Source organism: Podarcis liolepis, assembly GCF_965112155.1.
Source record: "Podarcis liolepis genome assembly, chromosome: 7".
NCBI lineage: Eukaryota > Metazoa > Chordata > Lepidosauria > Squamata > Lacertidae > Podarcis > Podarcis liolepis.
Window position 1 is genome coordinate 12,390,250 of NC_139561.1, and position 26,395 is coordinate 12,416,644.

The 26,395-nt window shown below is 49.7% G+C and overlaps 1 protein-coding gene and 1 pseudogene across 10 annotated transcripts in view; one reads left to right on the top strand and one right to left on the bottom strand.

The window, feature by feature from the left end:
- RAP1GAP (RAP1 GTPase activating protein) overlaps positions 1-26,395 on the top strand; it is a 108,204-nt gene that overhangs the window by 38,152 nt on the left and 43,657 nt on the right. For 6 of the 9 annotated variants that reach the window (XR_014528752.1, XM_083514660.1, XM_083514659.1 and 3 more), the window contains exons 3-5: positions 12,929-13,028; positions 23,906-23,941; positions 25,959-26,006. Coding sequence is in view for 7 of the 9 variants with exons in the window: in XM_083514655.1 (XP_083370781.1) it covers positions 12,929-13,028; positions 23,906-23,941; positions 25,959-26,006 (184 nt within the window). In the remaining 2 variants the exon portion in view is untranslated. Of the gene's footprint in view, positions 1-12,928; positions 13,029-22,097; positions 22,561-23,905; positions 23,942-25,958; positions 26,007-26,395 lie in introns of those variants that run through there. The other 3 variants (XR_014528753.1, XM_083514657.1, XM_083514658.1) reach the window with 1 other exon arrangement.
- On the bottom strand, positions 17,387-17,809 carry LOC310712098 (iron-sulfur cluster assembly 1 homolog, mitochondrial-like; annotated as a pseudogene). The gene has a single exon. The product of its transcript is annotated as an iron-sulfur cluster assembly 1 homolog, mitochondrial-like (transcript).

Sequence of the window (26,395 nt, forward strand, 5' to 3'; positions counted from 1 at the left end):
GAACACACGCCAGGAGACAAGGGGCAAGCTGTGGCCTGTTCTTCTGGAGAAGTTACTACTTTATCATTCCATTAACTTTTTCTCCCAAGAAACTCGGCGCGACGTGCATGATTCTGTGAGGAAGCTTAGGCTGAGTGACTCTGGCCGGCCCCAGGTCACCCACCGGGCCCTCACAGCCTAGCAGGGGATTTGAACCGGGATGTCTCCCATGTCCCAGCCCAACCCTCTCTTCCCACTATACAGCGCTACCTCTCCATATGCCAGCAGTGCCAACGCAGTGCCCCTTTGCTCTTTGGGAACGGAGAAATCTGCTCTTGGCATTAAGCACATGATAGATATATCTATCTATCTGCCTCAAAGAGAAGAATGGACTTTACCCTCGTTTCTGGGTAACGTTTGCCAAGAACTGTCCCCCCCCTTCCTCCTCCTGTGGGCAAATGATGATGGTAATTATACAAGATCTGTAGTCATTTCCCGCCCCGTCCCCCCCCAAACACACACACAAAGCATGATTTTCTGAAGAAAGTAGGAATTGTGCAAGAAGGCTCCAGGCCTGGATTTGAGATGTTCTGACAGAGCCCATTAAGCCTCGCTGCTTCCCATCCTCTGCACCTTCCAAAATCCTTTTAGGTAACTCCTCGAGGGCATGTTTCTAGTCCCCAGAACATCTTCCATGTCTGTGTCTTGAGATGTGGTGTGTGTGTGTGTGTGTGTGTGTGTGTGTGTGTGTTTATCACCAACTCTGAAATGAAGGCAGCCCTTGCACCAAAGGTGGTTTTTGCGTAAATTGGCGCAAGAGGGCACAACTCATGGGCAGTTTGGCTAGCTCCCTTCATCCCGAAATGAATTCTCCTGTTCTCCCTCTGTTCTGGTGGAGCAGCGGGGACAGGAAGCAAGGAGCTGAAATTTCTACAAATACATCATGATTCTCCAACAGCTCTGTTCTGCAATCTCCTTCCACTTGCATAGAAATGTTGGCCTTTCGGCCATTGCTTTTAATAAGTCAAAGGAACTTAGTCCTGTGGAAGAAACTCTTTTCGGACAAGATCAGAGAATATAACACAGAGAGCCAGAAAACTGGTGGCCCTGTTGATGTCGGTCCGGAATATGAAAAAGGCTTACGTGAATAAATGGTCAAGCTCCAGCGGTTGTATGGTGGAGGAGATCTGGCCAAATTTCCAGAATTCAAATTTCAGGATCCCACACTTGAAGAGGAACAGAAGTGATGTGATAGAAAGTGGGGCTTGCCTTCCCTCTCCCCCTAATTAACCTCCATCTCCAGGGGGGCATTGACCTCCTTGGGGCCTGTGACATCACTGCCCTCTTCCCTTCCTCTCTCCCAATTAACCACCTCCCACAGCCCCCCCCCAATAGCATCAACAGGGGCTGCCCCAGGTCTCAGCCCTGAAATCCCAGGTCTGGGGCGCTCCTGACCTGTCAACCCTAGTGGTGAGCCTTTAAGGAGAGTCAGTGTGGCATAGTGGTTAGAGTGTTGGAGGGACGCAGGTGGCACTGTGGTCTAAACCTCCAAGCCTCTTGGGCTTGCCGATCAGAAGGTCGGCGGTTCGAATCCCCGTGACGGGGTGAGCTCCCGTTGCTCTGTCCCAGCTCCTGCCAACGTAGCAGTTCAAAAGCACGCCGGTGCAAGTAGATAAATAGGTACCACTAGGTAAATGGCATTCTGGTTTCCGTCATGGTGTCCTGTTGCACCAGAAGCGGTTTCGTCCTGCTGGCCACATGACCCAGAAGGCTGTCTGTGGACAAATGCTGGCTCCCTCGGCCTGAAGGTCAGCAATTCGAATCCCCGCAACCGGGTGAGCTCCTGTTGCTCTGTCCCAGCTCCTGCTAACCTAGCAGCTCGAAAGCACACCAGTGCAAGTAGATAAATAGGTACAGCTGCAGCGGGAAGGTAAATGGCATTTCCATGTGCTCTGGTTTCTGTCACAGTGTTTCGTTGCACCAGAAGCGGTTTGGTCATGCTAGCCACATGACCCAGAAAGCTGTCTGTGGACAAACGCCGGCTCCCTCGGCCTGATAGCAAGATGAGTGCTGCTACCCCATAGTCGCCTTTGGCTGGACTTAACTGCCCAGGGGTCCTTTACCTTTGACCTAGAGTGTTGGATGATGACCTGAGAGAGACCAGGGTTTAAATCCCTGCTCAGCCATGCCTCTCAGCCCAGTCACTGCCTCTCAGCCGAACCCACCTCACAGGGTTGTTGTGGGAATGATGAGGAGGAGAGCCACAAACACTGTCTTGAGCTCCTTGGAGGAAGGAGTAGAAGGTAAAGGGACCCCTGACCATTAGGTCCAGTCGTGGCTGACTCTGGGGTTGTGGCGCTCATCTCGCTTGATTGGCCGAGGGAGCCGGCTTACAGCTTCCGGATCATGTGGCCAGCATGACTAAGCCGCTTCTGGCGAACCAGAGCAGCGCACAGAAACACCATTTACCTTCCCGCCGGAGCGGTACCTATTTATCTACTTGCACTTTGACGTGCTTTCAAACTGCTAGGTGGGCAGGAGCAGGGACTGAGCAACAGGAGCTCACCCCGTCACAGAGATTCGAACCACCGACCTTCTGACTGGCAAGTCCTAGGCTCTGTGGTTTAACCCACAGTGCCACCCGCGTCGCTTGGAGGAAGGAAGGTGTCATATAATACAGTAAACGAGGGGAATTAAGACTAAGAGAGCTGAGTAGGTGATGCTCGTGTAATCTCACTATATACAAGTTGTACAAGTCACAATAAAGTATTTCAGTTCAATATAAATGCATTAAATGGGGGGGGGCTGCTGATTGATTGATTAATAAATAAGCTGTTAACTGTCTTGCTTTTCCAAAAGGTTTGCTTTCCAGCCAGTCGTGATAGAGGTTCTCCCCCAGAGGGAAGGGCCTTCTCTGAAGGGAGCTGTGCACCACAACACACATCCTGCAATCCTGCGGTGGGTGGGCTTGGTCCCTCTCCACTCCCCTGTCCCTGGGTAAGGTGAAGGCAGGGAGCCTGGGAGCACATGGCCAATGCTGGCTGCTCGGAGCTGCAGTCCAGTGCGTTGCAGGCTTGCCAGAAGGCTGCTGTGTCTCTCAGAGCCAGTGGTGATAACTGCATCTTGGGAGAAGCATCAAGCCGTAGCATGAGAGGCAGAGCAGCCTGGCGGTTAATGCCGGAGGGTCCTGGTTTTATTTTGCTTTTGGCTGAGCAATTGCTGTTGACGTTTTAGAATTCTTCCCCCCAACCTTCAGGTTTGGGGTGGAGGGGCGCCACCTGGTGACCTCTTGTGGTTACTGCAGGTAGTGTTTTTCAGGAGCCGGAAGAGATTTTGCAGCCGCTGAAGCTTTTGTGGAGTTGCCGGTGTTTATCCTCAGCATCTTAAAAAGCAGAGACATCACCTTGCCAACAAAGGTCCGTCACCCAGTGGTGATGTATGGAAGTAAGAGCTGGACCATAAAGAAGGCTGATTGCCGAAGAATGGATGCTTTTGAATTATGGTGCTGGAGGAGACTCTTGAGAGTCCCATGGACTGCAAGAAGATCAAACCTCTCCATTCTGAAGGAAATCAGCCCTGAGTGCTCACTGGAAGGACAGACCCTGAAGCTGAGGCTCCAATACTTTGGCCCCCTCATGAGAAGAGAAGACTGCCTGGAAAAGACCCTGATGTTGGGAAAGATGGAGGGCACAAGGAGAAGGGGACGACAGAGGACGAGATGGTGGGACAGGGTTCTCGAAGCTACCAGCATGAGTTTGACCAAACTGCGGGAGGCAGTGGAAGACAGGAGTGCCTGGCGTGCTCTGGTCCATGGGGTCACGAAGAGTCGGACATGACTAAACAACTAAACAACAGCATCCTCTGCCGACACAAGTGGCTCTGGAGTGCAGGCCTTTCAACCCGCTGCAAACCTGGCTCTGTTGCCACAGTCAGAGAGAGGCAGCAAGGCTTCCGATTATCAGTTGCTGGAAACTGCAGGAGGGGAGAGTTGCTCTTGAGTTCGAATCCTGCTTGCAGGCTTCCCATAGGTCTCTCGTTGGCTACTGTGAGCAGGAACCTGATTCACCCCAGCCTCTATGCACCAAAGGCTCTGTGCGCCTGCAGATGGAATGCTCTGGTTCAGAGAGAGACAGAGAGAGAAGGGATAAATATAAACCGCCCCAGCTTCCTTGAAGGGCTGTGTCTTGCTGCTTCTCTTTCACTCCTGTCACCAGCTGTAACTAAATGCATCCATCTCTCTGCTTCTCTGCATCCAACATCTTCCTTGCAAATTATAATTCCCCCTCCAGGATATCTCTCTCTCTCTTTCTCTTTCTCTCTCTCTCTCTCTCTCTCTCTCTCTCTCATGTCTTCCAGGGAGCATGCCTGGTCAAGAGGTTCCAGCCACAGCTGTTCGTGGCCTTTGCAGAATTAGCTCCAAATTTGCATGAAATTTGAGTGAGTGAGTTTTATTTAATGCAAATCGAAATTTGCTGTGGCTCCATCAGGCCTTTTACTTGTTGGTCTTTCCACGGGAGGGGAGAATTCGTGATGGTTTCTAAACACATTTCCCAAGTTCATTTTCTCCTTCATCATGTGGATTTCTTCTTCTTCAAATCTCCACCACCATTTAAGATCTCATTTCACCTTCAGTTTTATTAATATAGAATCGTGATGGAATTGTTGGAAGGGATACAATGCAGAAATAGGGTTTGTTTGTTTGTTTATTTATTATATACATTATTATTATTATTTTAACATATCAATTCCAACAGTCATACAACATAACTTCTCTTATACAATATTTTTAGACTTCCGTTAACACCTCTGATGATTTTCTTTATCACTTATTATACAATTCTTAATTTCATATTGCCTTTAATTGTCCTTAACTAATAATTCTCCTCATTATCTTTCTTGCAATATTTCAAATAATTCACCTTACAAAACGTCTTGCAAACCTACTAGCATAATCTGTTCATCACAGTGGAATAGGGATTTTTTTAAAAAAGAGGATTAGAGCGGTTCATGGAGGAGAGAGCTATTGATGGCTACTAGCCACGATGGCTGTTCTCTGCCTTCACGGTTGCTGGGAACCCCAGGAGGGGAGAGTGGCCTTGTGTTCAAATCCTGACAGTGGGTTTTCCTTGGGGGCACCTGGGAGTAGATGGACCCAATAGTCAAAAAAACAAATTAAAACACAGGATTGTCTCCAGCTAAGCTCTTGGGCTAGACCCCTTGAAGTGAATGGACCTAAAGAAAATCATGTTCATTGATTTCAGTGGGTCTACTCTGTGTGCAATTAACACAACCCACGGCCAATGTAGTTTTTTGGATGGACACAGCAGCGTGTATATATTTGTTCTGTGTTGTGTTGTTTTAATTATGACCCGATTAAATTTTATTTCCTTGCTAATGCAAATTGAACTGAAGCCTCCATCGACTGTGGGAGGCGATGGGCAAAATTAATAACCTTCCCAACTCAACACTCTTGCTGTCCAGAGATGCAGGCATTGTCAGAGTTGCGGGTCACCTGGCCAGCAGGTTTACCTCTCAAGGTGTTCTCCCAATGAATGTACACCCCCCCGCCCGAGATAAGAAAGGCTCTGGGTTCAAGAGGTGCCTTTGCTATGCAGAAACTTTTTGCGGCCTTGGGGAGGGGCTGCACTGGGCGGGAAGCAAGGTTATGAGGCAGGAGCCTGGCTCTAGGTGAGTCAAAACTGCCTCTGCCTCTCCTCAGGGACTGAATCTTCTGTGTGTGTGTGTGTGTGTGTGTGTGTGTGTGTGTCACCGTGAGGCTTAAATCACATGATGTCATAGCAGTGTGTCCCTGAGCACATGCAGATAACCTTTCACAGCCGAGCCTTTATGCTGTGATTCCCACATTGCAGGGGGCTGGACTAGATCAGGGTTCCCCAAACGTGGGTCTCTGGCTGTTTTTGGACTACAACTCCCATCATCCCTAGTGGCCAGGGTTGGTGGGAATCATAGTCCAAAAACAGCCGGAGACCCAAGTTTGGGACCCTCTGGACTTAGATGATCCATTGGGTTCCCTTCCGATTCCATGATTCTTTGGTTCTGTTGATCTGGGACTGGGTGACAAGCTCACACAGTGTGTGCATTGAAAGCACAAGACTTTTGCTCCCGGAAGACTCTTGGGAACTGTAGCTTGCTGAGGAAACCGGACGCTACAGCTCTTGGGGGGGGTGTATGTTAAATTACAGTTCCCAGCATCCTTTGTGGGAAGCCACATGCTTGGAAGGGACCCAGAGGGTCACCCCTGCAATTACGCAGCCATTTTCAGGAATTAAAGCAACCCTAGTGCTCCAGGATTTGTCTTGATCTGAGAATGCTAAGGGCCTGAGTGAAAGGAGGAAAGGGAAAGGGGCTTGACCGCCTCCCCCTCCGCGGTGCATGATTCTTTGGGAGAAGACGGGCCCCGTGATGGACAAGAAGGCAGAAACCCAGGAGGCAGTTTAAAAAAGAAAAACGGTTGTTGTTTTTCCCAAGGACACCCCCTTTGCTCTGACTGTCACTCTGCCACCCTGACAGTGCGAGCAAACAAACAAGGCTCCCCTGTCAAGCTCATCTGCATCCGCTGCATATGCAGGGCAGGCAAGTCTCCTGCTTTGCAAAAACAGAGCGGGGATTTGATGCTGGGGGGGAGTCAGCAGCCCCCAGGAGGAGGGGAGAAGCCCAGCTGGGGAGAGGGAGGTCTCCTGGGAGCAAAAGAGGGAGGCAGCCTGGCTGGAGCCGCGCACAAATAAATTTCTGCATTCGCTCAGATGATTTTAACAAAAGATCGCAATAACAATAATAGTACTCTAAACCAATAACAGTCAAATTCGTGCAGGAGGAAGCTACGAGTCAGAATGGCTGTGCTCTCTCTCCGTTGCCAGAGGCAGTGAAGGCCAGTCGCTGGAAATCAGAAGCTGGGAGCGTGACCGTTGCGTTCAGCGCCGCTTGTGGGTTCCTTCCCTTTGGGGCATTGTGAGAACAGGAGGCCAGACAAGTTGGGCCAGCAGGATCTTAGTTTCCTTTTGATTCCTAAATGGAGCCTCCATGGACAGAGTCAGTCTACCTTAGAATGGTGATCGAGAATGAGAGATGGCTCTTGCTTGGGAGCTTCCCAGAATGGACATCTGGTTGGCCACTGTGAGGTCAGGATGCCTTGGATGATATACCGTATTTTTCGCCCTATAGGGCGCACCTAGTTTTTTTTGGGGGGGGGAATTATTTTTCCCCCAGGCACAGGCTGCTATCCGCAAGCCTCGGGAACCTGGCGGGAACTCCCGCTGGGCTCCCAAGGCTTGCGGAGGGCTGCCCGAAGCCCTCAGCGCGCCCCAGGCTTCGGGATGCAGGCTGCTATCTGCAAGCTTTGGGAACTCCTGCTGGGCTCCCAAGGCTTGCGGATAGCTTCCTGAAGCCTGGAGAGCGAGAGGGGTCGTTGCGCACCGACCCCTCTCACTCTCCAGGCTTCAGCGAAAGCCTGCATTCACCCCATCGGGCGCACACACATTTCCCCTTCATTTTTGGAGGGGAAAAAGTACGTCCTATAGGGCAAAAAATACGGTAATAATAATAATAATAATAATAATAATAATAATAATAATAATAATTTTGTGGACAAAACTCTGATCTCATGTAACTGGGACAGGACAATGGTGGCTGCTTCTGTGCCAACATAGGGTTTTTGGATGTGTCAGAAGCTGGCGACACCCGAGACCTGCAGGTTGGCTTATGCAACGGCGCCTACTGCCTGCCCCTTGGTCTCTGATGCCCGAGGCCTCTGCCTCTGGGTAGGGCCGGCCCTGGTGTTGGGCGACAGGAGCAGCGGGCACCCAGAGCCTTTGGAGGGAGCGGCGGTTCGAGGGCTCCCTCTGGTGGGCACAAGGAGAGCAAGGATTGCCAGGAGAGAGGATTCATATTCGCCTCCTCCCTCCTCTGTGCGGGAGGCTGGAGTTCGGAGCACGATTTGTCACCATAATTACCCGATTACCCGATGGTAATTGCCAATCAATTACTTGAGCCGCCTCCTCCTTGTCCCTCTCTCCCCAGCATCCCGTTGCCATGGAAACTCTTGAAGTAGCATCATGTGTCTCTCTTCTGCCTTTCTCTGCCACGTAGGCCATGGTTGCTGCTGCTGCTGCTGCAATGCCAGGGACCTCTCAGGCTTTAGCCGACCTACCCCTGGCCATGTGGGCACAGAAGTTGAATCCTGAGCTTCAGAGGGAGGGAGGGAGGGAGGGAGGGAGAGAGAATGTTTTTTGTTTGTTTTTTTATTCAAAATTAAGACAAAACATATTATCCAAAAACATATCATCCTTATCCCCCCCCATTTTTCCTCCCTCCCCCCCCACCCTCCCACACAAAACCCACCTGCCCCCCCCCGGCTTCCCTCAGTTCCAGTCTTTGCTTTCTCTGAGACTGCTGCTTTCTGCATGTTACACAGTTGTATAGATCCTCAAACTATTTAGCTGATTATTACCAATAAAAAGTTTGTGAATGTTTATTCAAAGCCAGCCAAGGAGTCCAGTTCGCTTTGTTGCGTCTTCAAATACTTTGTAAAGGGTTCCCATTCATCTTTAAAGTCACAGTTTTCCTTGTCCCGTAGCTTATATGTCAGTTTTGCCAGTTCTGCATAGTCCATCAATTTTTCTTGCCATGATTCTTTAGCTGGGGTTTCTTCAGTCTTCCATCCTTGTGCTATTAGAACTCTCGCAGCCGTTGTTGCATACATGAAGATGTTTTTCAGCTTTTTTGGCAGATCTTTCCCTACAATCCCTAACAAAAATGCATCAGGTTTTTTAACAAACATTAAATGGAACATTTTCTTCAATCCGTTGTATATTATTCCCCCCCCCCAAATTAATTACATTACAATCCCACCACATATGATAAAATGTCTCCTCCTTTTCCTTACACTTCCAACATATATTTGAACTAGTACTTTTGTACATTTTCCCTAACTGCACCGGTGTCGTGTACCGTCTGTACATCATCTTCATGTAATTCTCCTTCAATAGGGGAACAATCTGTAAATTTTTAATCGGTTTTCCATAATTTTCCCCAATCTTCCATCATAATGTTGTGACCTACATCGAAGAGAGAGAGAGAGAATGTGAGTGAGCGTCACATTATCAGACAGCCCCCGCTGTCATGGACTGGCTGGATGCGGGGGGTGGGGGGGTGGCTGAGATGCAAAACATTCAAAACATCCACCCCATCACCCCCAAAATGAAAGAGTCTAGCATGCATATTCCTGCAGGTTAGACCAGATTATCCTCTGGGTCCGTTCCAGAGTTTTTAGGGGGCTAACCAGGTTCGGATAGCTGGGATAGCAGGCTTGTTGGGTTTGGAATGTCTTATGTAGATTATGTAGATGTTTCAATTTCATTGTTCTTTATGGAACAATGACAATAAAGATTATCATATCGTATAACTCTGCAATTCTATGGCATGGGTAGGCAACCTAAGGCCCAGGGGCCGGATCCGGCCCAATTGTCTTCTAAATCCGGCCCGCGGACGGTCCAGGAATCAGTGTGTTTTTACATGAGTAGAATGTGTGCTTTTATTTAAAATGCATCTCTAGGTTATTTGTGGGGCATAGGAATGCATTCATATTTTCCTTTCCCCCCCCAAAATATAGTCCAGCCCCCCACGAGGTCTGAGGGACAGTGGACCGGCCCCCTGCTGAAAAAGTTTGCTGACCCCTGTTCTATGGCATGCAGCCTGAACTTTGAATTTCACTGTTGCTTGATGTTTAATGGTGCCACTGCGAGGCGTCCCTTTCCCAGTTAGGAATCTCTGATGAAAATCCATTTAACACAGTAGAAAACCAGTTGAGGTGAGGTGTGTTTTTTTTAGAACAGCAAATGCTTTTTAGATATGTCACAAAACCGGGGTGAGCTCCGGTTGCTCGGTCCCTGCTCTTGCCAACCTAGCAGTTCGAAAGCACGGCAAAGTAGAAGTAGATAAATAGGTACCACTCCAGCGGGAAGGTAAACGGCGTTTCTGTGCGCTGCTCTGGTTCGCCAGAGGCGGCTTAGTCATGCTGGCCACATGACCCGGAAGCTGTACGCCGGCTCCCTCGGCCAATACAGCGAGATGAGTGCCGCAACCCCAGAGTCAATCATGACTGGACCTAATGGTCAGGGGTCCCTTTACCTTTACCTATTATGATTTTTATTAAATTTTCTGTTTTACAGTTTCAAATACTCATTTTACATCCTTAAAGTATCAATGACGTCCCTTCTTCTCTTTCTGTCGTTCATTTTACATGTCTTAAATCCCTGCATATTTTACAAAAACTATTTGGTTTTCCATTATTGCATCCATCAAAACTTATTTACACTGTTGAATTTATCTTAATGGAAAGAAGATAAAGTCCCGACCAGAGATGAATGGCAGATTAAGTTGATGGATTGCCGAAATGGCTAAAATGACCGGAAGAATCAGAAATCAGGAAGATCAAAATTTTGATAAGGAATGGGGAAAATTTATAATCTATCTAAAAAACCATTATAGACAGCTAACACCATTAGAAGGATTGGAATAACACTTGCAGTTTAATGGTGAATTTTGGACACAATGGAGAGGTAAAAGATTTGGATTATCATAAAAGTTGAGGAAATATAGGACCCACAAAGGGGACGATGGGAGTCCAGGAGATTCTATATTGTATGTTGGATATGTGATTGTAAAACTTTAATCTGAAAAACCAAATAAATATTATTATTATTATTATTATTATTATTATTATTATTATTATTATTATTAAAAAAGAATTTATCTTAATGTTGCCAGCCTTTTCAGCTGTATACCATTATTTCCCATATATCCCATAAACGTTTTCCAATCTTCTTTAAACGTATGCTCTTCTCGTTCTCTTGTTCTGTATGTTAAGTTTGCAAGTTGTGCATATTCTGTCAACTTAAGTTGCTGTTCTTCTTTGGTTTGGACCTCGCAAAGAGTTAAACCTTGGTGGGGTCACATCTGTGTCCCTCCAGATGTTGCTGTATGCCCTGGATGTCCCTGACCATTGGCTAGGATGGCTGCTATACATTGCAGGAGAGGGTCCTCCAACTTCTGACCCCCCCAGCACTGATCTAAGACCTCGCCAAACTCCACACTGAGAGGCTGTTTCATGTTTCATTATCATGATTCCTGTGGAACACCCTCCCTTCAGATGTGAAGGAAATAAGTACAGTGGGACCTCGGGTTACATACGCTTCAGGTTACATACACTTCAGGTTACAGACTCCGCTAACCCAGAAATAGTGCTTCAGGTTAAGAACTTTGCTTCAGGATGAGAACAGAAATTGTGCTCCTGCGGCGTGGCGGCAGCAGGAGGCCCCATTAGCTAAAGTGGTGCTTCAGGTTAAGAACAGTTTCAGGTTAAGAACGGACCTCTGGAACGAATTAAGTACAGTGGTGCCCCGCAAGACGAAATTAATTCGTTCCGCAATTTTTGTCGTCTAGCGAATTTTTCGTCTTGCGAATCACGAAATCCCATAGGAATGCATTGAAAATCAATTAATGCGTTCCTATGGTCAAAAAAAGTCCAAACAAAGCCAAATTTGGTACAACAACAGTTTATTAACTGCTCTTTAAAGTCACACATACTGTAAAGAGCAGTTCAAAAATTTAAGGGAAAATAAATTAACTTTATAAACAAAACATGTCTTTGTTTTTAGACAAAGAAAAAAAAGTCGCGAGACGTTTTCGTCTTGCGAAGCAAGCCCATAGGGAAATTTGTCTTGCGAGGCAAATCAAAAATGGAAAAACCTTTCGTCTGGCGAGTTTTTTGTCTTGCGAGGCATTCGTCTTGCGAGGTACCACTGTACTTAACCCGAGGTACCACTATAGCTATCTTATCTATAAAAGACATCTGAAGGCAGCCCTGTTTAGGGAAGTTTTTAATACTTAATGCTGTGTTGTTTTTAACACTCGATTGGGAGCCGCCCAGAGTGGCTGATGAAACTCAGCCAGGTGGGCGGGGTATAAATAATAAATTATTATTATTAAATTATTATTTCAAAGCCGGGAATGTCTGGCCTGGCAATGGCAGCACGGGCCTGAGCACATGCGGAGTGCCTTCTGCCAAACCCCTGACAACCCTCCTTCACTCTTCCCATCTCTTCCCATAATCCTTTGCCCCAGCTGCAGGCAAGCTCCAGAGCAGCTGCTGCAGCAGCAAAGGATTCTGGGAATATCCTCTTTGCTCAACAGTCAGTGAGGTGGGGTTCATTGAATGGTTCCTTCCCCCATCTCCCCTCTTCCGTTTCTGAATATTGGAAGCCGTCCTAGGTGGCACACAAAACGCCTGATTCAGCTTTATAGCTGTCCCAGAGACAAACAGAAGAAAAAAAGGCCAATGTCTCAGTGAAGGGGAAAGGTGATTGGCTGATGAAGCCAATGTCTGGTAGAAGGCACCTTCCTGTGTTTTAAGGGAAGGGCCCTCGTTCAATGGAAGAGCCCCTGCTTGGCATGCAGAAGGTCCTGGGTTCAATCCCTGCTAGCAGCATCTCTAGGTAGGGCTCCCTACCTGAGACTCTGGGGAGCCGCTGCTGCCAGTCAGTGCAGACAGTACTGGGCTGGATGGGCCCAATGGTTTGACTCAATAGAAGGCAGCTTCCTAGGTTTCTGTTCAAATCAGCCCTTGATTCAGAACCATGAGGACTGGATCTTATTTTATTTTTAGAGGACGGACGCTCCTGTGCCTTTGCTTCTAGAAGGTTCCGGGTTCAATCTCTGGGGAAGAGGCTCCTTGTCTGAAGCTGCTGCCAGTCATTGCGGGCAATACTGGGCTAGAGGAACCAATAGTCTAGCTGGGTGAAAGTGTCGCCTCCACATTCAGATCCTCTCCGGACGGCCTGGGCGTTTTCCATCTCTGCTGAACTCGAACCCGCGACCCTTGGGCTCCTGGACTCTGTCCCCTCTTCTGACAGGACTTTCTCTCTTTCCCCAGCAAACACAGTGATGGGCCAGCCAGCTTCTCCTTCAGCGGCCCCTTAGAACTGCCTTCTCTTGGCGCCAACCTCTCTCACGCTGCTCTCTGCCACCCCAAGGTAAGAGTCCCCATCACTTTTCATTTTCGGGGGGAATCGTAGAGTTTGGAGGGACCCCTGAGGTTAATCTAGTCCAACCCCCTGCAATGCAGGCATCTCTTTACCCAATGTGGTGCTTGAACCCGCGACCCAGAGATTAAGAGTCTTGTGCTCTGCCAACGGAGCCAACGGCCTCGGGTCCTGTATACCTGAAGGAGCGTCTCCACCTCCGTCCTTCTGCCCGGACGCTGAGGTCCAGCGCTGAGGGCCTTCTGGCAGTTCCCTCACTGTGAGAAGCCAAGTTACAGGGAACCAGGCAGAGGGCCTTCTCGGTAGTGGCACCCGCCCTGTGGAACGCCCTCCCACCAGATGTCAGAGAAAAACAACCACCAGATTTTTAGAAGACATCTGAAGGCAGCCCTGTTTAGGGAAGCTTTTAATATTTAAAAGGTTATTGTGTTTTAGTGTTCTGTTGGAAGCTGCCCAGAGTGGCTGGGGAAACGCAGCCAGATGGGCAGGGTAGAAATAAATTATTATTATTATTATTATTATTATTATTATTATTACTACTACTACTACTACTATTACTATTACTATTATTATTATTATTATTTCACCGGCTCAGCGAAAGTGCCCAAGAGTAGCCTCTCGCAGCCCTTTCGCTACCCAGCTGTGACACAACACCCCTGCAGGGCTGCCAGTGGGTCTTGTTCTCTGCCACCAACCTGCCGCTTAGGCAAAGAACTGCAAGGAGCAGATCGGCTTTATTTAAAGCCTCTGCCCTGCCCTCAAACTGTGGGGCAGGAAGATGGATAGTTCTGCAGTGGTTCCCAGTGGGTCATCTGTAGCCCAACCCCCTGCTGTGTCACTTGCCAGTCAGCACAGAAGGCCCCAGGTGCCATTCCCTGGCAAAATCTCCAGTCTTTCTGCTGCCAGTCGCCAGTCTGTGTAGGCAATACAGAGCTAGGTGGTCTGACTCAGTATCAGGCCCCTAAGTATGACGATCAGCCCTTGACTCAAATCCATGAGGACTAGAATCTTGCATTATTTTGTGGGCGGAAGACCTGGAATGCTGTAGGTGGACACCGGTGGTTTCTGGTTACGAAGCAACCGCTTGAGGCCCAAAGCAAGCTCCCTTCTCCACAAAGGTGAGTAATGTCAAGGGAAACCAAACCTCTGTCTCTCACCCAGCAAGGCAACCCGGAGAAGGTGCCTGCCAACTCCACCTGCCTCTGGTTGCATAATAATTAATAATTAATAATTAATAATTAATAATTAATGATTAATGATTAATGATTAATGATTAATGATTGATAATAATTAATTGTATTTATATCCCACCCTCCCCAGCCAAAGCCGGGCTCAGAGCGGCTAACAACAGTAATATAATACAGCATTATTATTATTATTATTATTATTATTATTATTATTATTATTATTATTATTATTATTATTTACTTATACCCCGCCCATCTGGCTGAGTTTCCCCAGCCACTCTGGGTGGCTCCCAATCAAGTGTTAAAAACACTACAGCATTAAATATTAGAAACTTCCCTAAACAGGGTGTTCCACAGGGCGGGTGCCACTACCGAGAAGGCCCTATGTCAGGTTCCCTGTAACCTCACTTCTCTCAATGAGGGAACCTCCAGAAGGCCCTCGGCGCTGGACCTCAATGTCCGGGCTGAACGATGGGGGTGGAGACGCTCCTTCAGGTATACAGGACCGAGGCCGTTTAGGGCTTTAAAGGTCAGCACCAACACTTTGAATTGTGCTTGGAAACATACTGGGAGCCAATGCAGATCTCTCAGGACGGGTGTTATGTGGTCCCGGCAGCCGCTCCCAGTCACCAGTCCAGCTGCCGCGTTCTGGATTAATTGCAGTTTCCAGGTCACCGTCAAAGGTAGCCCCACGTAGAGCGCACTGCAGTAGTACAAGCGAGAGATAACTAGAGCATGCACCACTCTGGCGAGACAGTCTGCGGGTAGGTAGGGTCTTAGCCTGCGTACCAGGTAGACAGCTGCCCTGGACACAGAATTAACCTGTGCCTCCATGGACAGCTGTGGGTCCAAGATGACTCCCAGGCTGCACACCTGGTCCTTCCAGGGGCACAGTTACCCCATTCAGGACCAGGGAATCCACCACACCCGCCCGCCTCCTGTCCCCCCAAAACAGTGCTTCTGTCTTGTCAGGATTCAACCTCAATCAGTTCATTATAAAATCAGCTCAAATCAAATTGATGGCAACCATTGGGCTAGAGTTCTGTGAGGATTGCTGAAGGAGGGGGTCAGACTGTGCCTTGGCCAAAGGCCTGGTGGAACAGCTCTGTCTTGCAGGCCCTGCGGAAAGATGTCAAGTCCCGCAGGGCCCTGGTCTCTTGTGACAGAGCGTTCCACCAGATCGGGGGCACAGCCGAAAAAGCCCTGGCTCTGGTTGAGGCCAGCCTAACCTCCCTGTGGCCTGGGACCTGCAGTTCTGCCCTCTTCCTTCCTTCCTCCTCCCTGCCCACCACCTCCTGCTCACCCCCCAAGTTGGGGGTCTTCTTACCAGGCAGGTGGGGGGAGGGACTCGCTGCTTCCTGAGGCTCACAATGCTTTGAGTCGTCCTCCATGCACAACTCCCCCCCCCCCGCCTGCCCGTGTGTGTGATGCATAGCTCCAGCTTGTGGGTGGTCCCCATGGCAACGGAGGCGCCCCCACAGGTCTCTGGGGTGAGGAGAGCCTGAATCATTAGGGCTCCGGAGGAGGAGGAGGAGGCCGTGCCCTTGGCCCAGCGAGGGGCCACCTTGGCATTCGAGACAGGATTCCTGCTTGCCCTCGGCCGCCTTGCTGCCTGGCAGCGATGGGCACTGTCCCTCCTCTGTTGTTCGAGGCAGATGAGCTGGTGGACATCCCGTGAAACTGTTTGCAACAGAGAAAGAATGGGGTTTCTGCACACAGCACATACTTGAACTATGGATGGCTGCCAAACCCAGTAAAGGTAAAGGGACCCCTGACCATTAGGTCCAGTCGTGACCGACTCTGGGGTTGCGGTGCTCATCTCGCTTTATTGGCCGAGGGAGCAGAAGCTTCCTGGGCTTTGGAAAGGTGGCGCCAGGGTTTAATATTTTAATACTCAAATATACCAGGAACATTTAGGGGAACAGCCTAGTACCTCTAGTCCACTGACTGACTGCCACTGAACCCTTCCCCATTAGGCCTGGGCAATATATCGATATATCGCCAAGGACCATTATGTGGGAGCAGACCGTGATGACGGCTTCACTCTGCGGTATATCGCTGGTGAAACCGTCACCGTTCTCAAGTCCTTCTGCCTCCAGCGCCCAGAGGGAGAAGCAAACAAGCTGGGTTGCGGTGCTCATCTGACTTTACTGGCTGAGGGAGCCGGCGTACAGCTTTCGGGTCATGTGGCCAGCATGACCAGGCCACTTGTGGCGAACCAGAGCAGCACACGGGAACGCCGTTTACCTTCCCACCGGAGCGGTACCTATTTATCTACTTGCACTTTGACGTGCTTTCGAACTGCTAGGTTGGCAGGAGCAGGGACCGAGCAACGGGAGCTCACCCCGTCACGGGGATTCGAACTGCCAACCTTCTGATCAGCAAGCCCTAGGCTCTGTGGTTTCACCCACAGCGCCACCCGCTTCCCAGAGAATTGCCCAACCCACGTAAGGCTGTCAGTGGCTACTGGGAGGTACAGATGCTTCTGAAGAACACTCGCTGGGAGCTGCAGAAGGAACGGCTGTTGCTGCTGCCCTCAAGGTCCTGCTTGCGGGTTTGGGCAATTTGCAGGGTTTGGCCCCCATGAAAACATGAAGCTGGACCAGGTGGGCCATTGGCCTGATCCAGCAGTTTCCCCTGATGTTCTTAGCATCTTTTCTTCCGTGCACTTGGCACATTTATCCTGCAAGGGTGAATGGGGAGTGCAGAGCAGGAAATTCATAGAATCATAGAGTTGGAAGGGACCCCGAGGGTCATCTAGTCCAACCCCCTGCAATGCGAGAATCTCAACTAAAGCAGCCATGGCAGATGGCCGTCCGACCTCTGCTTTAAAATCTCCAAGGAAGGATAGTCCATTACCTCCCGGGGGAGACTGTTCCACTGTCGAACAACTCTTGACTGTCAGAAAGTTCCTCCTGATGCTTTGTCGGGATCTCCTTTCTTGTAACTTGAAGCCACGGGTTCAAGTCCTACCCACCAGAGCAGGAAACCCTCCAACCAGCCCTGCTCAAAAGAATCACTGACCTCCTCCATCAAGGTGTCTAGAAGCCATGGGTTCGAGTCCTACCCTCCAGAGCAGGAGAAAACAAGCTTGATCCATCTTCCCTTTGACACCCCTTTAGATATTTGAAGATGGCTATCCTATATCCTCTCAGGAAGCAGTTTTGTGGTCTTAAAAGTGACAGTCCTGGTGTTTTAAATGTTAAAGCCTTCTCCACAACCACACGTTCCTTTGATGTTTGGGTTATTGAAGACAAATTCACTGGACAGTTTGTCTTCTATATAGTCCATTTCAGTTCCTAGAACCATCCCATACTTCTTCCTCATCAGAGTCCCCCTTTGATTTTGTGTTTTCTAGTGTATGAGAAAGCCCATTACAGCCTCTTGTACGGACACCAACTTTAACACTTACATGGTCAGCTTTGTCTTTAAGCAGTTGTTTTATCTTCTGCACAGCAGATGGGGTCAGTGTAAGGGCGGCTCTAGTGGCCTGAATCTTCCTCTTGCTCACGGCCAGCCGAACAGTGGCTCTGACCATGGAAGAGGCCACCTCTCCCGCTCTGCCCTTTCAGCCCCGTCCTCTGAGGTTATGCATGGACATGGCGCATGGAGCGACCCATGAGATGCATTTTAAATAAAATAACACATTCTACTCATGCCGGTAGCTTCGAGAACACTGTCCAACCATCTCGTCCTCTGTCGTCCCCTTCTCCTCGTGCCCTCCATCTTTCCCATCATCAGGGTCTTTTCCAGGGAGTCTTCTCTTCTCATGAGGTGGCCAAAGTATTGGAGCTTCAGCTTCAGGATCTGTCCTTCCAGTGAGCACTCAGGGCTGATTTCCTTCAGAATGGAGAGGTTTGATCTTCTTGCAGTCCATGGGACTCTCAAGAGTCTCCTCTAGCACCATAATTCAAAAGCAGAGATGGTTGGATAGTGTTCTCAAAGCTACTAACATAAGTTTGACCAAACTGCGGGAGGCAGGGGAAGACAGGAGTGCCTGGCGTGCTCTGGTCCATGGGGTCACGAAGAGTCGGACATGACTAAACAACTAAACAACTCATGTAAAACACACTGATTCCCGGACTGTCCGCAGGCCCCATTTAGAAGGCGATTGGGCCGCATTTGGCCCACGGGCCTTAGGTTGCCTACCCCTGTTTTAGACTCAGTTTCCCTCCTTTTCGAAATGGGGAGAGAGTGCTGTTCAGTGAGTGCTCCATCCCTGCAAGGAAGAGGAGCAGGAGGCAGCCTCTGCAAAGGCTTGCTTCTCTTCTCCCTTCCTCCCTCCCGCCTCTGAGATGCAAATGAGGCACACAGAGAGGTGAAAGGGCTCCTTGTTTGGGGCTCCGAGAGCGGCTGCCAATGTCAATGGAGCAGAGTCCTTCAGCAAAGGAAGTGCCTGCCTGGAATCTCCTGCCCCCCCCCTCCACCTTCCTCCTCTGGGAGAGGGGGGGGGCGGATAGGCTCACGTGAAAACCACCAGCAGAAATGCAGGGAGGAATCCCAGCCCCAGCTCCTGCCGCCTTAGCAAAGTGACTTCCCCAGGGCACAAGCCTGAGCAATATCTTTGGCACCATCCCAACAGCAGGAGTCGCTGGAAGGAGGCGTACAAGGCACCATCCAACCACCTTAGGGACCCCGCTCCAGATTTGTGCAAGTTTTACTCCTGAGCCTTCTTTTGCCTCAAAGATATTTATTGCGTAAGGCAGCAGAGGTTTATCTTTTATTTATTTTTTATAGATTTCTTTATTTGGCTTTTCAAATTAAAATGCTACAATCGCAAACAGGCAACATACAACATAAAAACAAGATTCCACAGAATCTCCCGGACTTGCCTCCTCCCCTTTGTGGGTCCTTTCATGAATCATTTCCTTCATCTTTCATAATAATCCAAATCTTTTACATCACCGTTACAGTGGTGCCCCGCAAGACGAATGCCTCGCAAGACGGAAAACCCGCTAGACGAAAGGGTTTTCCGTTTTGGAGGTGCTTCACAAAACAAATTTCCTATGGGCTTGCTTCGCAAGACGAAAATGTCTTGCGAGTTCCTGCGGGGTTTTTTTCCTTCCCCCCCCTTTTTCCCAAGCCGCTAAGCCGCTTATCAGCTGATCCGCTAAGCCGCTAAACCGCTTATCAGCTGATCCGCTAAGCCCGCTAAGCCGCTAATAGTGCTAATCCGCTAAGCCACTAATGGGCTTGCTTCGCAAGACGAAAAAACTGCAAGACGAAGAGACTCGCGGAATGGATTCTTTTCGGCTTGCGAGGCACCACTGTATATCCAAAATTCACCATTAAACTACGAGTGTCATTCCAATCCTGCTAACGATTTTGACTGTTTACAATGTTTTTTTTAGGTAAATTATAAATTTCCCCCATTCTTTATTAAAATTTCAGTCTTCCCGATTCCTGATTCTTCAGGTCATTTTTGCTGTTTCGGCATAATCCATCAACTTGATCTGCCATTCTTCTCTGGTCAGGACTTTGTCATCTTTCCATCTCTGGGCTTAGTGGAGGTTTAAGGTCAGAGTTTTCCTTCTCTTAGATGGGCTACCTTCTCCAGTGGATGAGCCCCACCTGCCCCTCACTTGGCATGTTCCCTTAACACTCCGTACACCTTCCGCAGGATTTGAATCTGTGTTTCCTTAGAACCCAGCTTGCCTTTGTTCCAAGCTGGGGGAGCTCAGAGCAGCTGCTTGGCATGCAGAAGGCCCCAGGCTCATGAGAGACTCCCCAACTTGAAATCTTGGAGAGCCTTTGCTGCCGGTCCGTGTAGGCAGCACTGAGCTAGACGGACCAATCTCCTGTCTCAGTCTAAGGCAGCTTCCGGTTTAAGCCAGCCCTTCAGAACTGTGAGGACGGGATCTTGATTCATTTTTTAAGGGAAGGACCTCAGCTGCATGCTGGAGTCCCTGCTGGGCCTGCAGAAGGAAGGCCCCAGGTTCAGTTCCCGCTGGCAGCATCTCCTGCCTGAATCCCTGGAGAGCCATTGCTGGTACAAGGCAAGACCTGCCACTGGGCATTGGCCAAATCAGCACTGGCACAACACCGACATCTCTGTGAAACAGAAGATTTAAGAACTGGGTCCTCAAATGCATGTTTGTTTGGGCTCAAGGAAAGGTGGAAGACTCCTAGTATTTAAGACAATATTGCACTGGAGGATCCGACTTTGCACAAAACATCTTCCTAAGTTTGTCTCTGGAGGGCGGCTTTGCTGAGGGAGGCACTTGGCGCATGCTCAGAGGGCCATGCCCATCATGGCTCCGTTTGTGCCGGGCTTAAGAGTCCCGAAATTTGAAAGAGATTCTGGCCTTGGTGTGTGAGAGAATCAACTCCACTCTGAGAAGAGGGGGGGAAATGAGAGAGAGGGGGGGGTGATCTTGGGCTATCCTCATGAGACCTCCACCCCCTGCCTCAAGGACCTCAGAGTCTATTGAGGATCTGCTGTCCTCACTTTCCCCATATCAATTAAAGGATTAATTAACTGGTTAAAAGAGCACGCTTAATTCTCTCTAATTAACTTGCTTTGATGGCCTTAATTGCAAATACAGACGAGGTGGTTGGGGGCGAGGGGAGGGGGAGAGAAGGAGAGGATTATTATTATTTCCTCGGTTCTGCTTTCACAGAGTTATGGCTGGAGGCTGTGTGTGTGTGTGTGTGTGTGTGTGTGTGTGTGTCCTGGGTATCTGAGAGATCTTGGATTCCTTAAGAGAGAATGAAAGTCTTTACCTTGAAGAATCATAGAATTGCACCATTATTACCGATAAAACAGAAACGGCTTAAAACATGGGGGAAAGACACGCATTAGAAAGCAATCCAACCCTAATAAAATCAAAGCACAAAAACATATATCAGACTTATTCAAAAATCACAATAAGAACACAGCAGCCTTTCCTTAAAACACAGTTGTAGAGCTGGAAAGGGAACCCAATGGATTATCTGGTCCAACCTTATTGTAATTTTACGCCTTTATGCCAAGCATTGCCTTGTTTTATATATTTGTGTGTGTTTATGCACACACACACAAAACAACAACAAATAAACACACAGAATTATGCATTTGCAGCTTATAAGCATGGAAAGAAAATAAAGTCCCGACCAATCGGTTATCCATTATTGCATCCATCAAAACTTATTTACACTGTTGAGTTTATCTTAATGGAACAAAGATAAAGTCCCTACCAGATTAAGTTGATGGATTATGCCGAAATGGCTAAAATGACTGGAAGAATCAGAAATCAGGAAGACTGAAATTTTAATAAGGAATGGGAGGAATTTATGATTTATCTTAAAAGTGACTGCAAACAGTAAAAATCGTTAGTAGCATTGGAATAACACTTGTAGGTTAATGGTGAATTCTGGATATAATGGAGAGGTAAAAGGTTTGGATTATTATAAAAGATGCAGGAGGAAAGGACTTAATAATAGGACCCACAAAGGGGAGGAGGGAAATCCAGGAGATACCTTGGAATCTTGTTTTTATACTGTATGTTGGATATGTGACTGTAAAACTTTGATTTGAAAAAGCAAATAAATATAAATATCATCGTCGTCATCATCATACTTCTGAATGGAGCAAAAGACCCGCAAACTATGAGCATTTAAATAAAACAATTTCTTAATGCCAAATGATAAATTTTGAGAAATGATGGGAGATGCTCCTCCCTTCCTTCTCCTCCTCCATCCTCTTCTTCGCTGCTGTGAAACTTTGCCTTCTCCAGATGTGAGTCCTGGAGAGAGAAGCTCTTTTTTCCTGTTTGGAGGTGAGGGGAATCCTAGCAGCACGCGCCTCCCCTCCACCTTCCAGACTCCCTCTCTCCTCCCATTCATCCCCCTCAAGTGTAGGCCAGTTGCCATGGCGACCCCAGTGGTCCAGGCCCCAGCCAGCCAGCCTCCCTCCCTGCCTCCCTCCCCCCATCACACACGCGCGCGCGCGCGCACACACACACCCGGGAAGGGTTGCATCCGGCTGCCTCTCCTCCGGCAGCACCTGGCTCCACGCCCAAAGAGTACACACAGCGCAGCAGATCCCAGCAGATCCGCCAGGCGGGCAGGGGAGAGCCCCTGGAAAGCTTGCAGACCTGGCTTCCCTCCTCTCCCCGCCGGGCTCCTGCGAGCAAGGAGGCGGAAGGGAGCTTTCGCCATGGAAGCTGCCCATCCCGAGGCAGAGGCACAGAGCCTCCAGCGCCCCGGGCCGGGTGTGGGCAGGATCTGAACCCGAGACCCACGAAACAGCAGCAGGAGAAGGAGGAGTAAGGCTGATGGCCGAGTGGCAAGCCCTCCCGGGGACCCCCGGGCTGCCCCCTCCTCGGAGGAGGGAATCCGTAGAGGATGGCTGGAGCGTGAGTTAACCCCTCTTTGGGGGGCTGTCTCTTGGCTTTAGGGGGTGGTGGTTGCCACAGCCTCTGGGGGGGTGGGGTCTGGGGGGTCCCTGCTCCTGATGACCCTTGACTTAGGGGAGCAAAGAGAGCAGGCCATAAAGGTGAGTGGGGGAGTTGGTGGGGGGAGGCAGGAAACGTACAGGAGTTTGGTGGTGGTAGAGCGAGCAAGGGGCTCTATCTGGTGTTAGTCCTACTTAGAGTAGACCCACAGGGTTTCCCACTGCGTGGCCGCAGTGAGGGCAGGGTGCTGGGCGTGATCCGGCTCTTTTTGCATTTCCATGGAACTTCCAGGTCCATAAGCAGTCTATCGAGATTCCTAGGTTCTTAGGGGTATTTGGCGAGAATGCTAGACTAGGTGAGCCTGTTTTCACTCATTCAAGTGGATGTGTAGGGCCGTTGATTTCAGCGGGTCTACTCTGAGTAGCCAGATCCAGGGCAGGCGGAGTTGGGTTTTTTCTTTGCAAATTCAGAAAGCAGCGTTGACTTGCCGGGTCCCTCTCTCTTTCTCCCCTCCCAAGCGCTGACCTCCTTCCAAGAAAAGTCATTAAGCCAGCCTTGCGAGGAGAGAGCCTGTTAACCCTTTGTGTGCTGCGCTTCTGGGCTCTCTCACCTGCTGCTGCTTTGTGCAAAGGGGGGGGCGGGGGGGCGACACTGATCTTCTCCTGGGTCCTGGTGAAGCAGCCATGTTTGTGGGCACGGGGTATGCCCAGGACCCTGCAGATTTGACAGCCGGGGAGGGGTGAAGGAGATACGGCTCTTCTCTTGAACCCTATCCCTGCTGCTGTTGTGGATTTGCTACATAGACCCTCTCTCAGACTCGGGGCCACCTCTGTGGAATGGGGAGAAGGCCAGGCTACCCCGTAGGGTTGTTGTGAAGGACCGTTAACCACCATCCTTGCCAGGGTTGGTGTTAGGGGATGGTCTGAACCCTTGGGGTGTTTTTCTGGTTGGCGGACGTTGACTGGGCCCAGATCCACTAAGCCTCTGACCCCCAGTGATGCTCAGACGCACACCCCACCACTTTAATTTTTTCCTGGGTGACCTTGGGGGCCAGCCACTGCCCCTCTCAGCCTAACCTACCTCGGAGGCTTGTTGTGGGAAATTGCCCGCAGTCTTTTGAGAACCCCTGATTCTTGCATCGTTTTCAAGTGCCTGTTTAAAAGTGGATCTTGCCAACTCTCAGGCTGTGTTTAAAGCCTCTTTTTTGGGGGGGAACAGGGTTTTTTTTTGGGGGGGTGACTATTTCTGACCCCTCCCATGCAGCCAACCATCACCCACTACTTGCTTTCTCCCCAATCTCTTGCAGAACACAGAGCTGTTTGAAATGATTGAGAAGATGCAGGTGAGTCAAATTTACCTGGCAAGACCTGCCTGGACTTGCACCCGGGTCTGACAGAGGTAGACCGGAGGGTGACCAGACACTCGGGGCAGCCTAGGGGGAATGTGGGCAGGACAGGGTCTCCTTCCTGCCCCAGGGGATAAAGGTGCTTTTAGGACAGGGAGATCTTTGGGCTGGAAGCAAGGAAGGCAGGGCAGGGAGAGGCAGCTTTCAAGAATGGCCTTCCCCAATTTGGCGGGGTTTGTGTGTGTGTCTGTTTTGGATTGCAACCCTCAGCAGACAGCGCAGGACATGGTCAGGACTATGCACTTGTAGAGTCAGAAGGGTCCCCTAGCGGTCATCTAGTCCAACCCCATGCAGTGCAGGAATCGCAGCTCAAGAATCCCTGATAGATGGCCACCCAACCTCTGCAGGGCCTGTAAGACAAAGCTATTCCACCTGGTTTTCAATTTGAACTTAGCCTGATATTTTATTCCCCTTCCTTCCGTCCCACTCCACTTTTTATGAAGATTACCCACTCTGGGATCCCACAGCTGGTCTCCCCGCTGGCCCAAATAGGACTAATTTAGCCAGCTAGCCCTGGTGATCATCTAATGTTTATTGGCTGGATTTCCCCCTAAATTGATTTTTGAATTCTGAATTTATTGTTATTCCTGTTTTATACTGTTTTTTATGCTGTTTTTGTTGCATCAATTAAGTGTTTTAAATTTGTTGTTAGCTGCCCTGAGCCCGGTTTTCAGAACCGGGAAGGGCGGGGTATAAATAAAAATTTATTATTATTTATTATTAAAAACCTCCAAGGAAGGAGAGCTTACTGCCTCCCGAGAGAGTCCGTTCCACCGGAGGGGCGTGCGCATAGGTGCGTGTGGAAAAAATGCATCTCTTTGTGCGACGTGATGCAAATTTATACAATTAGTCATTGCACGAAGACGGTGGATAGACAAAAAAGTGGCTTCTGTGGAAGATGAATGATAGAAGATTCAAGACAGATGAAAGTCCTCCTTTCTGCAGTGCATCGTTAAACTGTGGAACTCCCTGCCACAGGAGTGATGGCTGCCAACCTGGATGGCTTTAAAAAGGAGAATTAGACCGATTCACTAGCCTTGACGGCTATGCTCTGCCTCCTTGCTGGAAACCACAGAAGGAAGGGTGCTGTGATGCTCAGATCCTGCTTACAGGATTCCCATAATATGCACCAGGTTGGCTGCTGTGGGATTAGGATGCTCAACCAGAGGAGCCGCACCCTTCCGCCTGATCCAGGAGGCTCTTCTTACATAAGCTGCCCTGGGAAATTCTTTCACAACAAAGCACCAATGACTCACAGGAGCCTGGCTGGTTGTGGGGCAGGACAGGGTGGGGGGCCGGATGGGAGACGACTTTGGTATTGCTCAGTAAACAGAAGAAAGGACCCTGGATCTGTGCATGTGTGTGAGAGAGAATCTACAGTTGCAAAGGGAACAGACCTCTCGTTTCTCTGCCTCCACCCCTCCGCCCGCCACCTTTTCAGGGATTTAATCCACAGGAAAAGGTGGTGTTGGAGGATTCCTGGCCGCCTTGAAATCGCAGCTTCCTGGAAACTGTCGCTGAGGCATTGGGGGATCCACGCTCTGTGTATGCTCAGAGGGGATTTTCAGAGAGGGGCTGCCTCAACTGAGAGAGAGAGGCGATCCTTAATGTCACTTCCGGGCCTGAAATGTGGAGGAGCTTTGACCTGACCCCCCGAACGCCACAGACCTGGCTGTTTTTAAAAGCAGGGAAATGGACACGCGGCTTTAATTCCACCTACAGAAGCGTCCTCTCAGAGGGCTCGTTTCAGAGCCGCCTCTCTGTCAACATACTCCTTTGTCCTGCAAACATCATTGTCCCGTTCCGCCTTGCCTGTCCTTGTGCCAAGCAGGATGTGTCGTCGCCGTCCTCCCTGCCCCCCCGTCTGTTCTCCAAAGCAAAGGTGCTCTTGGCTTGCATCCCGGGGGGTGACCATGGCCAGGTGTTGACTCTGGCCCATCCATGTCTCTTGCAGGGCAGCAGGATGGATGAACAGAGATGCTCCTTCCCTCCTCCGCTGAAGGTATGTCCCTCCTTTCCTCCTCCTCTTGGGTACCCGTTGGGCATTGGGGAGAAGAGGGCAGCCCCACGCAACCTGGCCCTTCCTGAGCGCTGCTCCCCATCTGCTGGGAAATGGGGCCTTGCAGCCTGGAATGGGTGGGCGTTTCTGCAGTGGGTATCCTTTAATACGCCAGCCTTCCTTTCCGCTTGGGTTTTGGGGGCTCCAACCTGTGCCAAGCTCTGCACAGCTGGCAGAGAGCCCTCTGTCCCCTTCCCCTGCTCAACTCTGGGAGGTCCCTCCAGCCAGGAAATGCAGCAATGTTTGCAAGCCGCTGTGTGGGGCTGTCACCTGGTGCCCCAGAGAGATCTGTCTTGCCTCGGATACTTCCAAGGAGTAGGGCTGGGGTTGTA